The sequence below is a fragment of the Oncorhynchus clarkii genome, chromosome 21 (assembly GCF_045791955.1).
Source record: "Oncorhynchus clarkii lewisi isolate Uvic-CL-2024 chromosome 21, UVic_Ocla_1.0, whole genome shotgun sequence".
NCBI lineage: Eukaryota > Metazoa > Chordata > Actinopteri > Salmoniformes > Salmonidae > Oncorhynchus > Oncorhynchus clarkii.
Genome location: NC_092167.1, coordinates 49,040,546 through 49,054,415, shown reverse-complemented (window position 1 = coordinate 49,054,415; position 13,870 = coordinate 49,040,546). Strand labels below are relative to the sequence as shown.

The following is a 13,870-nucleotide window of genomic DNA, read 5'->3' as shown; positions in this document are numbered from 1 at the left end:
TTCTTATCATTTAGCTTAATGAGTGTCTGATTTAGGGAAACCAGAGCAGTAGACCAATAGTGTGATGCTAGCTAGATCTATTCTGAATTTTTTAAAGCCACCTTTTCTATAGCTAGCTTCAGTTAGCTTCACATTCCAACTCAGGCTCCAACCATGCCCCAAAGGGGGATATTGATCCAACACCTGCCACTAACACAAGCCAGGCTTGTATCGGTGTGTGCATACCTTACATGGATGGCCCTGTGAGTTGAATGTCAATATCTTCATAGAGACAACGCTAAAAACCGCAATCCATGAACAACTACGTTTTTGCCTAAATCAAAAGGAAAAAAATAAGTTATCCTGCAAATTCAGGCTATTGCTGCAAATAGGCTATTAGAGGTGCAGCCTTTCTTTTACTACTGTCAATATGGCCGTCTTTGGTTTACCTGAATGGTGAGCCACCTTCGTGTCAACGGTTATCCTGAGTTGAGTTCAGAATTGACCAAAGTTAGCTCATGAACATCTTTATCCCATTACTAGTATACTCCTCGGGTTTGTAGACTCCTCAGTCAATGTCATTTGTGTAAGGGAGGAATGCAAACATGCATATATGGCAGCCCATGGGAACTGGAGTTTGACCCTGTGGAAGAATGTTATGGTATCCTATAATCACCCTGGATTATAACTGGGGGGGGGTTCGGAACTAAGGGACAGCATAAACTGATCCATCAAAACAGGTTCTCTGTCCTTGAAATCTTTCTTCGATTGATTTGACAGTATGTGGGTAAGATAATACACAGCAAAACTCCTGCTCAATGACACAACAACTTTATTAAATACTTGTTTTATTCTAATTGATGTATTTATACCCCTCTTTCATTCTATAATGGATTTTTTTAAACAATTGAGCTCACAGGATACAATACTTGTTTTTGTTTTGAAAATATATGATGATGCGTGATTAAGCAATAAGGCATGGAGGGGTGAGGTATTTCAAATCAAATCTAATGTTATTTGTCACATACACGTGTTTAGCAGACATTATTGCGATTTTGTACCAAAATGCTTGTTTCTAGCTCCAACAGTGCAGTAATATCTAAGAAGTTGTATCTAACAATACACACAATCTAAAGTGAAGGAATGGAATTAAGAATATGTAAGTATTTGCATGAGATGTCAGAGCGGCATAAACTAAGATAGTATAGAATAGAATAGAATAGAATTCAGTATGTATGTAACGGATGTGAAATGGCTAGTTAGTTAGCGGTGGTGCGCACTAATAGCGTTTCAATCGGTGAGACCTTGAAGTAGTGGTTCCCCCCTGCGGAAATACATGGGTAGCCATGTGTAACCCCCCCCCTATAATAGCCTTTGCCGTGTAGAATAGAGAATTGAGTACAGATCTATATATTTTCCATCAGGAAAACTGTAACTAAATGCGGTGCCTCAGATGAAAGAATCAACGGAAAAAGCTCACAACTGCGGAAGACACCAGATAGAGGGATGGTGGGATTTGTGTGATGCATAAACACAATCAGAGGTTCAAGCACTCGCTGTAATCAGCAGGTTAGAAAGAGTACCCAACCTTTCTAGGAGGCACTCTATCACAAATGTGCTCATTTGATCTTTCCCAGCTCCAAACAGCGCGGTGGTAAATCAATCTGCAAGTATAATCTAGGCAAGCAGTGAGGAGCGCACATAACAATACAGGCTCCAGACATCACAAGCCAGCAAAAAGAAACCCATGAAACAAGTTACACACACTCATAAACACACAACCTCGGGTGAAGGATAGCTGTCGGCTATATTAGACACGATTTACCGCTCTTTGTGCAGCTTCAAATGTCGAACAAAGTTGGAAATTGTTGCGCCTCCGTCTGTAATTTTCTTCCCGCATGTTGCAATCTGTTTTTTGTTGATACAGCGTCATCTTTATATACGAAAATAATAATTTCAGGTATCATCGTTCCAAGGGCTCCATCTGAATTCACCCGCCGACGTTTTTGATTAGCTGCTGTCCGATTTCAAACTGTAATCCGTTAAATGAAGAGTAGATGCCTGCACACATTTTTTTAACAGCATAATGTTTTAATATTTGGGCTTGGGGAGGGTATCAAGTCAGGTCAAGTCATAAGGCTCAAGTCCAAGTCAAGTCACGAGTCATTGGTGTTAAAGTCAAAGTCGAGTTGCAAGTCATCATATTTGTGACTCGAGTCTGACTCGAGTCCAAGTAATGTGATTCACGTCCACAACTTTGATCAGGACCATTGAAGAAAGAATTACATGTTTATGGTATAACAGAATGAAAACTACATTGGCAACAGTTTAAATTGTAGAACATTTTGCTCCAAAGGGCCTTATTTAAATCAGTTATCCAGGTTTCACTGGTTAAGTCAAAATATAAAATAAAATATTTCTCTCATTAGTTCACATCAGCAACAGAGTGAATACATGTTTTAGTTTATATCAGCAACAGAGTGAATCAACGTTTTAGTTCATATCAGCGACAGAGTGATTAAATGTATTAGTTCATATCAGCAAACAGAGTGAATCAACGTTTTAGTTCATATCAGCAACAGAGTGAATCAACGTTTTAGTTCATATCAGCGACAGAGTGAATCAACGTTTTAGTTCATATCAGCAACAGAACGAATCAAAAATAGCCTTAAGTGCATATTAAATCAAACATTATTTTTCATTGCATGGAAATAACATCGACTTATGACGGAAACCCATACACTTACACATTTTGATTGAATAGGCAGTAATTATATCACATCGTTGTGTTCAACTGCCACAAATAGTGTATCTTATGTCAGCTTTACAAGACTTGATTTCATTTTTGGACACTATTCAAATCATGGGTGGAATTGGGCTAGGGGTTGGAATGTGTGGGAAGTTCTCAAAGTGAAAATATGACTACACACACTATTTCGTTCTGCTGCTTGCCAGTGAGTGAAATAGTGTTTTTAGTGGGCGTTGCCACTGAGACTAATGCTGGCTTGACAGTAGCTGCGACAGAACCACCAGAAATAATGCTGTGCAGAGACTAGTCTTGCTGCTTATTCCACTTGAGGTCACGGCTGGGATGGAAAGAGAAAAGGGAAACATGTTCAAATGAAAATAGGAAGAGTGTTTGTTGCCCTGTAATGTGATGAGTGAGACAGCTGATTTGCTAAATACAACTGGAACGCAACTCGTAAATTATTGATTTGTGTAGAGATAATGGCATATGATACAATGGCGAAGAAAATACAATAATTATATGTCAGACAATACAGTGGGGCAAAAAAGTATTTCGTCAGCCACCAATACTTATTTTCCTCCATATTTTGCTAATAAATTCATTAAAAATCCTACAATGTGATTTTCTGGATTTTTTTTCTTTCTAATTTTGTCTGTCATAGTTGAAGTGTACCTATGATGAAAATTACAGGCCTCTCTCATCTTTTTAAGTGGGAGAACTTGCACAATTGGTGGCTGACTAAATACTTTTTTTTGCCCCACTGTATATTTATTTAACTTATAATAGAACACAAATAAATAAATTAGTTAACCTGTGTCGTTGACTCTCACTGAGGTGGGGTCAATGTTGAAAGCTGTGATTTTTTGGGCGGCATTTATTAAAACAGTGCCAATCTCCATGGAATTTGGGACAGAGGAGGATCTGAATGCTAAATTCATAGTATTGATGATGGATCCAGAGCTGGGAACAAATGAGAGATAACATGTTAGATAGAAAGTGAGATCAATTTATATCAACATACAAAATGTAATGCAAAAAAAAATCACCTGAATTCTGTCACAGTCAAACTGTTGAAAGAGGTGAAAGCTGATCGATAGAAAGGATCAAGCTGGAAGACAAAACAAGAAACAGATGAAGTTTAAACAAACAACTTCCTGTTGATTTAAAGCTGACTATGTAACTGTATTCTACCCCTTTCAATAGGACATTCACATCTTCATTGTTTTGGGAGGCTCACCTGAGTTTTAATCAGTAATGCTCGGGTTTGAAAGGCCTGAGAAGATGTGTTTGATAGGTCAGAGGTAAATGTCTCTCTACTGGACCGGAACACCACAGTCACCTTAGTGAGTGGCACAACGGTAGTTTCAGTGGTTGTAGTTGTGATGATAGCAGTAGTGATGACAGGAGTAGCCGTTGTAGTTGTGTTGTTATTTGTGGTGGGCACTTTGAAGTCAAAAGAGCAGAAAAGTTACTGTACAAGCTAATGCTTTGTCTATGCACGTCTATGCTGTACAAGCTAATGCTTTGTCTATGCACGTCTATGCTGTACAAGCTAATGCTTTGTCTATGCACGTCTATGCTGTACAAGCTAATGCTTTGTCTATGCACGTCTATGCTGTACAAGCTAATGCTTTGTCTATGCACGTCTATGCTGTACAAGCTAATGCTTTGTCTATGCACGTCTATGCTGTACAAGCTAATGCTTTGTCTATGCACGTCTATGCTGTACAAGCTAATGCTTTGTCTATGCACGTCTATGCTGTACAAGCTAATGCTTTGTCTATGCACGTCTATGCTGTACAAGTCTATATACATACAGTACCTTTGGAAGGAATTCAGACCCCTTGACTCTTTACAAATTTTGTTACGTTACAGCCTTATTATAAAACAGATTAAATTATTTATTTCCATCATCAATCTACACACAAAATCCCCATAAAGACAAATTAAAAAACATGTATTTTTAATGTTTTGCTAAGTTATAATAAAATTTAAAAATGAAATATCATATTTACATAAGTATTTAGGCCCTTTAGTCAGTACTTTGTTAAATAACCTTTTACAGCGATTACAGCCTTGAGTCTTCCAAGCTACAAGCTTGGCACACCTGTATTTGGGGAGTTTCTCCATTCTTCTCTGCAGAACCTCTCAAGCTCTGTCAGGTTATTAAATATTTATATTTTTTTGGGGCGTGGTTGCTCCAACTAGGTATTGCTTGTACTGCTTATTTGTTGTCTTGTATAGAAAATAAAGAAAATACTTAAAAGAAAATAGCTAGCAGCAGCACTAATTAGATATGAATTTGGTGCAACTACCACCAAGCTACTGCAAAATGTAGTTAAAATATTAGTTGAACTACATGTACATAGGTAAGAATTAAATGTAACACTCAGATTTTATTCAACACTGGAGAAATTGCTGTGTATAATCGTTTTCGTTCACCCAACTTGGTTTACTCACCTTGAACAATGATGGTGGTAACATCCACAGAGAGGTTGCCAAAGGTAATGTTTGGATTGGCAACTGCTTCTTTCAGTGTATCGCTAATGTCAGTAACCTCAGGGACAGATTGAGTGGAGGTCTCGTTGAACACCAGTTGGACCTCCGCCTGTGTTTCTGCATCCATACGGGAATGGAAAATAGGTCTGCAAAAGGTCATAAAAGGTCATGAACAGTGGCATGCCAAAGGTTACAAGAATAGAATAGAATAGAATGGAATATTACGTGAATCCAAGAACAATCGTCCGGATGAAGAGGATCCCGTATTTTGCTTTGTAGATCACATCGAACTGTAAGGAATGGTACAAACAGGAGAACATTTGAATGATTTAACACACACAAAAACATTTCTATATATTCCAATCCACATAGCTAAGCCCTAGTTATTAAATATAGATATTTTGGAATATAAATCAATATGTAGTGATGGAGACTAATTGTTGCCTGATTAGAACAAATGAAAGATGTACTTTAACATATAGATTTTCCAACAATCGCCATACATTATTGATGGTCATACACCCAATATGAACAAACGCTGAATTTCTAGGACTTACCACTGCAGTAATAGTTATTGCAAGTTCTTGGAATTGTGTACTTTGAGGGTCATTTAAAGCTTCTACAAACACTTGTTGTATGACGAAAGACATCAGTGGAGCAGGTTGAAGATGTGCAGTTGTAGTTGTTGTTGTTGTTGCAGTTGTTGTTGTTGTTGTAGTAGTAGTATGTGTTGTTGTGGTGGTTGGTGCATTGGTTGTTGTGGTAGTTGGAGCTTTGCTGGTAGTTGTTGACAGTGGTGATGCTGTCCTTGACACTGTAGTTGTGGGGGCCTCATATGTGGTGGTTGTAGTTGTGGGTCTCGTTGTAGTAACGGTAGCAGGAACAGGGACAGGTTCTCCAGTTGTTGTGGTGGTAGTACCAGCCACAGTGGTAGTAACAGAAGTTGTAGGAGGAACAATACTTGTAGCAGGAGCAGCTAAGTTAAAACATAAAATGGGCATTTCAACATCTCTTTAAGGCTGTGTGGCAGTATAACACAGTCATCGTAACAGATGGGAGTATAACATGATGCTCTTATATTGACAACTAAATCATCATATGTTGGTCTTTTATGTAATTCACTTCCGACAGCCTGTAAACAGGCTTCCTGATCATTTCACATGAACCACTTCAACTGAAAAACATTTCTAAAGTATACAGTACATTTGGAAATTCAGACCCCTTGACTTTTTCCGACATTTTGTTACATTACAGCCGTATTCTAAAATGGATTAAATACTTTTTTCCTCATCAATTTTCACTAAATACCCAATAATGACAAAGTGAAAACAGGTTTTAAGAAATGTTTAAAAATATATTACAAAAAAAATGGAAATACCTTTTTAACATACGTTTTCGGGAACCTTTGCTATGAGTCTCGAAATTGAACTCAGAAGATGTCACACCCTGATCTGTTTCACCTGTCTATGTGATTGTCTCCACCCCCCTCCAGGTGTCGCCCATCTTCCCCATTATCCCCTGTGTATTTATACCTGTGATCTCTGTTTATCTGTTGCTATTTTGTTTTGTTCTGTTCGTTCAAACCTACCAATGTTTTTCCCTTGCTCTTGGCTTTGCTGTAGTCCCTGTTTTCTAGTTTCCCAGTTCTGATCATTCCTGCTTCCCTGCCTTGCTGTACCTTTTCCCCACCTATCAGGATTTTTGACATCTACCTATCTGGATTACTGACCTCAGGCCATTTACTAAGTACTTTGTTGAAGCACCTTTGGCAGCGATTACAGCCTTGAGTCTAACTTGGGTATGTCGGTACAAGCTTGGCACACCTGTATTTTGAGAGTTTCTCCCATTTTTCTCTGCAGAACCTCTCAAGCTGTCAGGTTCAATGGGAAGCGTTGGTGCACAGTTATGTTCATGTCTTCTCAGAGATGTTTAATCGGGTTCAAGTCTGGGCTCTGACTGGGGCCCTCAAGGTCTTAAAGAGATTTGTCCCGAACCCAGTCCCGTCTTGTTTGTGTGCTTAGCGTTGTTGTCCTGTTGGAAGGTGAACCTTTGCTTCAGCCTGAAATCCTGAGAGCTTTAGATCAGGTGTTCATCAAGGACCTCTCTGTACTTTGCTCCATTCATCTTTGTATTGATCTTGACTAGTCTCCCTGTCCCTGCTGCTAAAAAAACATCCCCACATCATGATGCTGCCACCACCGTGTTTCACTGTAGGGATGGTGCCAGGTTTCCTCCAGACGTGATGCTTGGATTCAGGCCAAATAGTTCAATCTTGGTTTCATCAGACCAGAGAATCATGTATCTCATGGTCTGAGAGTCTTTAGGTGCCTTTTGGCAAACTAAGAGTGGGCTGTCATGTGCCTTTTACGGAGAAGTGGCTTCCGTCAGGCCAATCTACCATAAAGGACTGATTGGTTGAGTTCTGCAGAGATCGTTGTCCTTCTGGAAGGTTCTGCCATCTCCACAGAGGAACTCTGGAGCTCTGTCAGAGGGACCATTGGGTGCTTGGTTCTTTGTCACCTCCCTGACCAAGGACTTTTCCCCCTGACTGCTCAGTTTGGATGGGGGGCTAGCTCTAGGAAGAGTCTTGGTGGTTGCAAACTTCGTCCATTTAAGAATCATGGAGGCCCCTGCATTTTTCGGGACCTTCAATGCTGCAGAAATGCTTTGGTACCCATCCCCAGATCTGTGCCATGACACAATCCTATCTCGGAACTTTATGGACAATTCCTTTGACCTGATGGATTGGTTTTTGCTATGACATGTACTGTCAACTGTGGGACTTTATATAGACAGGTGAGTGCCTTTCCAAATCATGTCCAATCAATTGAATTTACCACAGGTTGACTCCAATCAAGTTGTAGAAACATATCAAGTCGGATCGATGGAAACAACACAGATGAGCTCAATTTTGAGTCTCATAACTTCTCTAGGGTAGGGGGCAGCATTTGGAATTTTGGATGAATAGCGTGCCCAAATTAAACTGCCTTCTTCTCAGGCCCAGAAGATATGATATGCATATTGGATAGAAAACACTCTAAAGTTTCCAAAACTGTTAAAATAAAGTCTGTGAGTATAACAGAACTGATTTGGCAGGTGAAAACCTGAGAAAAAAACATTCAGGAAGTAGGATTTTTTGTTGTTGTTGTAGTTTTCTATTTAATACCATTACAGTATCCATTGACTTAGGACTCAAATTGCAGTTCCTATGCCTTCCACGAGATGTCAATAGTCTTTAGAAATGGTTTCAGGCTTGTATTCTGAAAAATGAGGGAGTAAGAGCAGTCTGAATGAGTGGACCCTGCCGTGTCACAGAGCTTTTTCATGCGCGTGACCGAGAGAGTGCCTTTCTTGTTTACCTTTTATATTGGCGACGTTATTGTCCGGTTGAAATATTATCGATTATTCAGGCTAAAAACAACCTGAGGATTGAATATAAACATCGTTTGACATGTTTCTATGAACTTTACGGACACAATTTGGATTTTTTTGTCTGCCTGTTGGGACTGCGTTTGAGCCTGTGGATTACTGAAGAAAATGTACTAACATAACGGAGGTTTTCGGATATAAAGAGAGACTCTATGGAACAAAAGGAACATTTATTGAATAAATGAACGTCTTCTGAGTGCAACCATATGACGATCATCAAAGATAAGTGATTAATTTTATCTCTATTTCTGACTTGTGTCACTCTTCTACTTGGCTGGTTACTGTTTGTAATGATTTGTCTGCTGGGCTATGTTCTCAAATAATTGTAAGGTATGCTTTCGCCGTTAAGCATTTTATACATTTGACACCGTGGTTGGATTCACAAGAAGTTAATCTTTTAACCTATGTAAAATAGTTGTATCTTTTCTGAATTTTTATAATGAGTATTTCTGTATTTGAATTTTGCGCTCTGCAATCTCACTGGATGTTGGCCAGGTGGGACCCTAGAGAGGATAACAGTCTGAATAGTTATGTAAATAAGGTATTTCTGTATATTTATTTTAATATATTTGCAAAATGTCTAAAAACAGTTTTCATTTTGTCATTATGCAGAAATAACACATATGGAATCATGTAGTATCCAAAAAATGTGTTAAACAAATCAAAATGTATGATATATTTGAGATTCTTCAAAAAGCCATCCTTTGCCTTGATGACAGCTTTGCACACTCTGGACATTCTCTCAACCAGCTTTATGAGGTAGTCATCTGGAATGCATACTTAAAAGTACATTTGTGGAATTTCTTTTGTTCTTAATGTATTTGAGCCAATCAGTTGTATTGTGGCAAGGTAGTGGGAGTATTCAAAAGATAGCCCTATTTGGTACAAGACCAGCTCCATATTATTGGAAAGAACAGCTCAAATAAGCAAAGAGAAACGACAGTCCATCATTACTAAAAGACATGAATGTCAGTTAATATGGAACAGTTCAAGAACTTTGAACGTTTCTTCAAGCGCTCTCGCAAAAACCATCAAGCTCTATGATGAAACTGGCTCTCATGAGGACCGCCACAGGAATGGAAGACCCAGAATTACCTCTGCTGCAGAGGATAAGTTCATTAGAGTTACCATTCTCAGAAATTGCAGCCCAAATAAATGCTTCACAGAGTTCAAATAACATGCACATCTCAACATCAACTGTTCAGAAGGAGACTGTGTGAATCAGGCCTTCATGGTCGAATTGTTGCAAAGAAACCACTACTAAAGGACACCAATAAGAAGAAGAGACTTGCTTGGGCCAAGAAATGCATGCAATGCACGTTAGACCGGTGGAAATTTGTCCTTTGGTCTGGAGTCCAAAGTGGAGATTTTTTGGTTCCAACCGCCGTGTCTTTGTGAGACGTGGTGTGGGTGAACAGATGATCTCCGCTTGTGTATTTCCCACCGTAAAGCATGGAGGAGGAGGTGTGATGATGCTTTGCTGGTGACACTGTCTGTGATTTATTTAGAATTCAAGGCACACTTAAGCAGCATGGCTACCACAGCATTCTGCAGTGATACGCCATCCCATCTGGTTTGGGCTTAGTGGGACTATCATTTGATTTTCAACAGGACAATGACCCAATACACCCCCAGGCTGTGTAAGGGCTATTGTACCAAGAAGGAGAGTAATGGCGTGCTGCATCAGATGACCTGACCTCCACAACCCCCGACATCAATCAAAATTAAGATGGTTTGGGATGAGTCTAACCACAGAGTGAAGGAAAAGCAGCCAACAAGTACTCAGCATACACGGGAACTCCTTCAAGACCGTTGGAAAAGCCTTCCAGGTGAAGCTGGTTGAGAGAATGCCAAGAGTGTGCAAAGCTGTCATCAAAGCAAATGGTGACTATTTGAAGAGTCTCAAATATAAAATATGTTTTGATTTGTTTAAAACAAATTTGGTTACTACGTGATTTCATATGTGCTACTTCATAGTTTTCATTTCTTCAATATTATTCTACAATGTATAATTGAGTAAAAATAAAGAAAAACCCTTGAATGAGTAGGTGTTGTAAAACTTTGGTGTAGGTGTACATATGCACGCTGTCTGTTCTGTGTTTGCTTTCTTGATTCTTCTCTTCATTTAAAAAAAATGTCTGTGGTTGCTCCCTCTGGGTACTGCTTATTTGTTGACTTGTCTTACAGAGAAAATAAATCAAATATTTTTTCACAAAAATAGCTAGCTGCAGTAGTTCCATCCTCTCAGATACCTGGGCCCTAACACTAACCTGGAGTAGAGTTCTGGCTTCATTTTGATTGACTGAGGGTTACTTTTTTGTTTTGTGTTTTTTTATATTTTCAGACGTTTGGATCGGATATTTTCTGAAAAATGTCATATGCAAATCTGAAATGTCATACACTACAAACTGTAAGGCGGATGGAAATTATAGCCCACTTTTCTCATCCATATTTCATTTCATTTTTGTGCAAAAAACTGTAGTGTGTAGGTCCAGTAGTTAGCGACATGGCAAGAAACTGAATTAAATACTGAAAAGTCTAATTCGACATGAATTCAGTTCAACTGAACTACATGTACAGATGCCAGATCTTAATTTCATTACCCTGTTGCAGGAAAACTTTGAAAAATGTCTGTTGCTGCGGGATATAATCCTGCTATAGCAAACCGGCTCAAAGTAAGATCCACCATCTGTAGTTCACTACTCCCCAACACTGGGATGTGTATAGACTGTAGAAAAGCATTACATGTAACACTCAGATTTTGCTGTGTATAATCGTTTTCGTTCACCCAATGGTTTTACTCACCTTTAACAATGATGGTGGTAACATCCACTGAGAGGTTGCCAAAGAAATCGTTTGGATTGGTCACAGCCTCTTTCAGTGTATTGCTAATGTCAGTAAGCTCAGGGACAGATTGAGTGGAGGTCTCGTTGAACACGAGTTGGACCTCTGCCTGTGTTTCTGCATCCATACGGGAATGGAAAATAGGTCTGCAAAAGGTAATAAAAGGTCATGAACAGTGGCATGCCAAAGGTTAAAAGAATAGAATAGAATAGAATGGAATATTACGTGAATCCAAGAACAATCGTCCGGATGAAAAGGATCCCGTATTTTGCTTTGTAGATCACATCAAACTGTAAGGAATGGTACAAACAGGAGAACATTTGAATGATTTAACACACACAAAAACATTTCTATATATTCCTATCCACATAGCTAAGCCCTACTTATCTATTTAAGATAGACATTGAGGAATATAAATAGATCTGTAGTGATGGAGACTTATTGTCGCCTGATTTAAAACAAATAAAATATGTAGATTTTCCAACAATCGCCATACATTATTGATGGTCATACACCCAATATGAACAAACGCTGAATTTCTAGGACTTACCACTGCAGTAATAGTTATTGCAAGTTCTTGGAATTGTGTACTTTGAGGGTCATTTAAAGCTTCTACAAACACTTGTTGTATGACGAAAGACACCAGTGGAGCAGGTTGAAGATGTGCAGTTGTTGTTGTTGTACTAGTAGTAGTATGTGTTGTTGTGGTAGTTGGTGCATTGGTTGTTGTGGTAGTTGGAGCTGTGCTGGTAGTTGTTGACAGTGGTGATGCTGTCCTTGACACTGTAGTTGTGGGGGCCACATATGTGGTGGTTGTAGTTGTGGGTCTCATTGTAGGAACGGTAGCAGGAACAGGGACAGGTTCTCCAGTTGTTGCGGTGGTAGTACCAGCCACAGTGGTAGTAACAGAAGTTGTAGGAGGAACAATACTTGTAGCAGGAGCAGCTAAGTTAAAACATAAAATGGGCATTTCCACATCTCTTTAAGGCTGTGTGGCAGTATAACACAGTCATCGTTACGATGACAGATGGGAGTATAACATGATGATCTTATATTGACAACTAAATCATCATATGTTGGTCTTTTATGTAATTCACTTCCGACAGCCTGTAAACAGGCTTCCTGATCATTTCACATGAACCACTTCAACTGAAAACCATTTCTGAAGTATACAGTACATTTGGAAATTCAGACCCCTTAACTTTATCCCAGATTTTGTTACGTTACAGCCGTATTCTGAAATGGATTAAATATGGTTTTTTTCCCTCATTAATCTTCACAAAATACCCCAGAATGACAAAGCGATAGCAGGTTTTAAAGAAATGTTTAAAAATGTATTACAAAATAAACTGAAATACCTTATTTACATAAGTATGCGGAACCTTGCTATGAGACTCGAAACTTAGCTCAGGTATATCATTTTTCCATTGACCATCTTTGAGATATTTCTACAACTTGATTGGAGTCCATCTGTGTTAAATTCAATTGATTGAACATTACATAATTGTGTCAACAGCATTTAAGGTCCCCAAGAACACAGTGGCCTCTTACATGGAAGAAGTTTGGAACAGAAGGACAGCCATCTCGGTAGAGTGACCAGATCGAAGCCACTCCTCAGTAAAAGGCACATGACAGCCCACTTGGACTCCGAAAGACTCTCATACCATGAGAAACAAGATTCTCTGATCTGGTGAAACCAGGAATGAACTCTTTGGATTAAAGGCCAAACGTCACGTCTGGAGGAAATCTGGTATCGTCCCTACAGTACAGCATGGTGGTGGCACCTTAATTCTTTGTGGGTTGTTCAGTGACATGGACTGGGAGACTAGTCAGGATCGAGGGAAAGATGAAAGGAGTGAAGCACAGAGAAATCCTTGATGAAACCTGCTCCAGAGCGCTTAGGACCTCAGACTGGGGAGAATGTTCACCTTTCAACAGGACAATTACCCTAAGCACACAGTCAAGACAATACAGGAGTGGCTTTGGGATAAGTCTCTTAAAGTGGCCAATCCATAGCCCTGACTTGAACCTTTTGAATATCTTTGGAGAGACCTTAAAATAGCTGTGCAACGACGCTCCCCATTCAACCTGACAGAGCTTGAGAGGATCTGCAGAGAAGAATGGGAAGAACTCGCCAAAAACAGGTGTGCAAAGCTTGTAGCATCATACTCAAGAAGACTCAAGGCTGTAATCACTGCCAAAGGTGCTTCAACAAAGTACTGAGTAAAAGGTCTGAATACTTTAGGTATATAAATGTAATATTTAAGTTTATAATTTTTTATAAATTTGCTAAAAAACTGTTTTTGCTTTGTCATTATGGGGTATTGTGTGTAGATTGATGACGGGGAAATCAATTTAGAATGAGGAACG

General features: G+C 39.2%; 1 protein-coding gene and 1 long non-coding RNA gene across 2 annotated transcripts; both read right to left on the bottom strand.

Moving 5' to 3' along the window:
* Positions 1 to 2,049: 2,049 nt before the first annotated feature.
* LOC139379503 (uncharacterized) lies at positions 2,050 to 6,197 on the bottom strand. Its single transcript, XM_071122320.1, has 7 exons — positions 5,785 to 6,197; positions 5,453 to 5,517; positions 5,189 to 5,373; positions 3,966 to 4,171; positions 3,775 to 3,836; positions 3,540 to 3,688; positions 2,050 to 3,065 (listed from the first exon to the last, which is right to left on the bottom strand). Exons 1-7 carry the CDS (start codon positions 5,875 to 5,877, stop codon positions 2,974 to 2,976), a joined length of 852 nt encoding a protein of 283 aa, XP_070978421.1. The 5' UTR covers positions 5,878 to 6,197; the 3' UTR covers positions 2,050 to 2,973.
* Positions 6,198 to 11,461: 5,264 nt separating this feature from the next.
* Positions 11,462 to 12,445, bottom strand: LOC139379502 (uncharacterized). The gene is made up of 3 exons (XR_011628391.1): positions 12,051 to 12,445; positions 11,726 to 11,790; positions 11,462 to 11,646 (listed from the first exon to the last, which is right to left on the bottom strand). It is a non-coding gene; the product is annotated as an uncharacterized lncRNA (long non-coding RNA).
* Between the last annotated feature and the right edge of the window lie 1,425 nt (positions 12,446 to 13,870).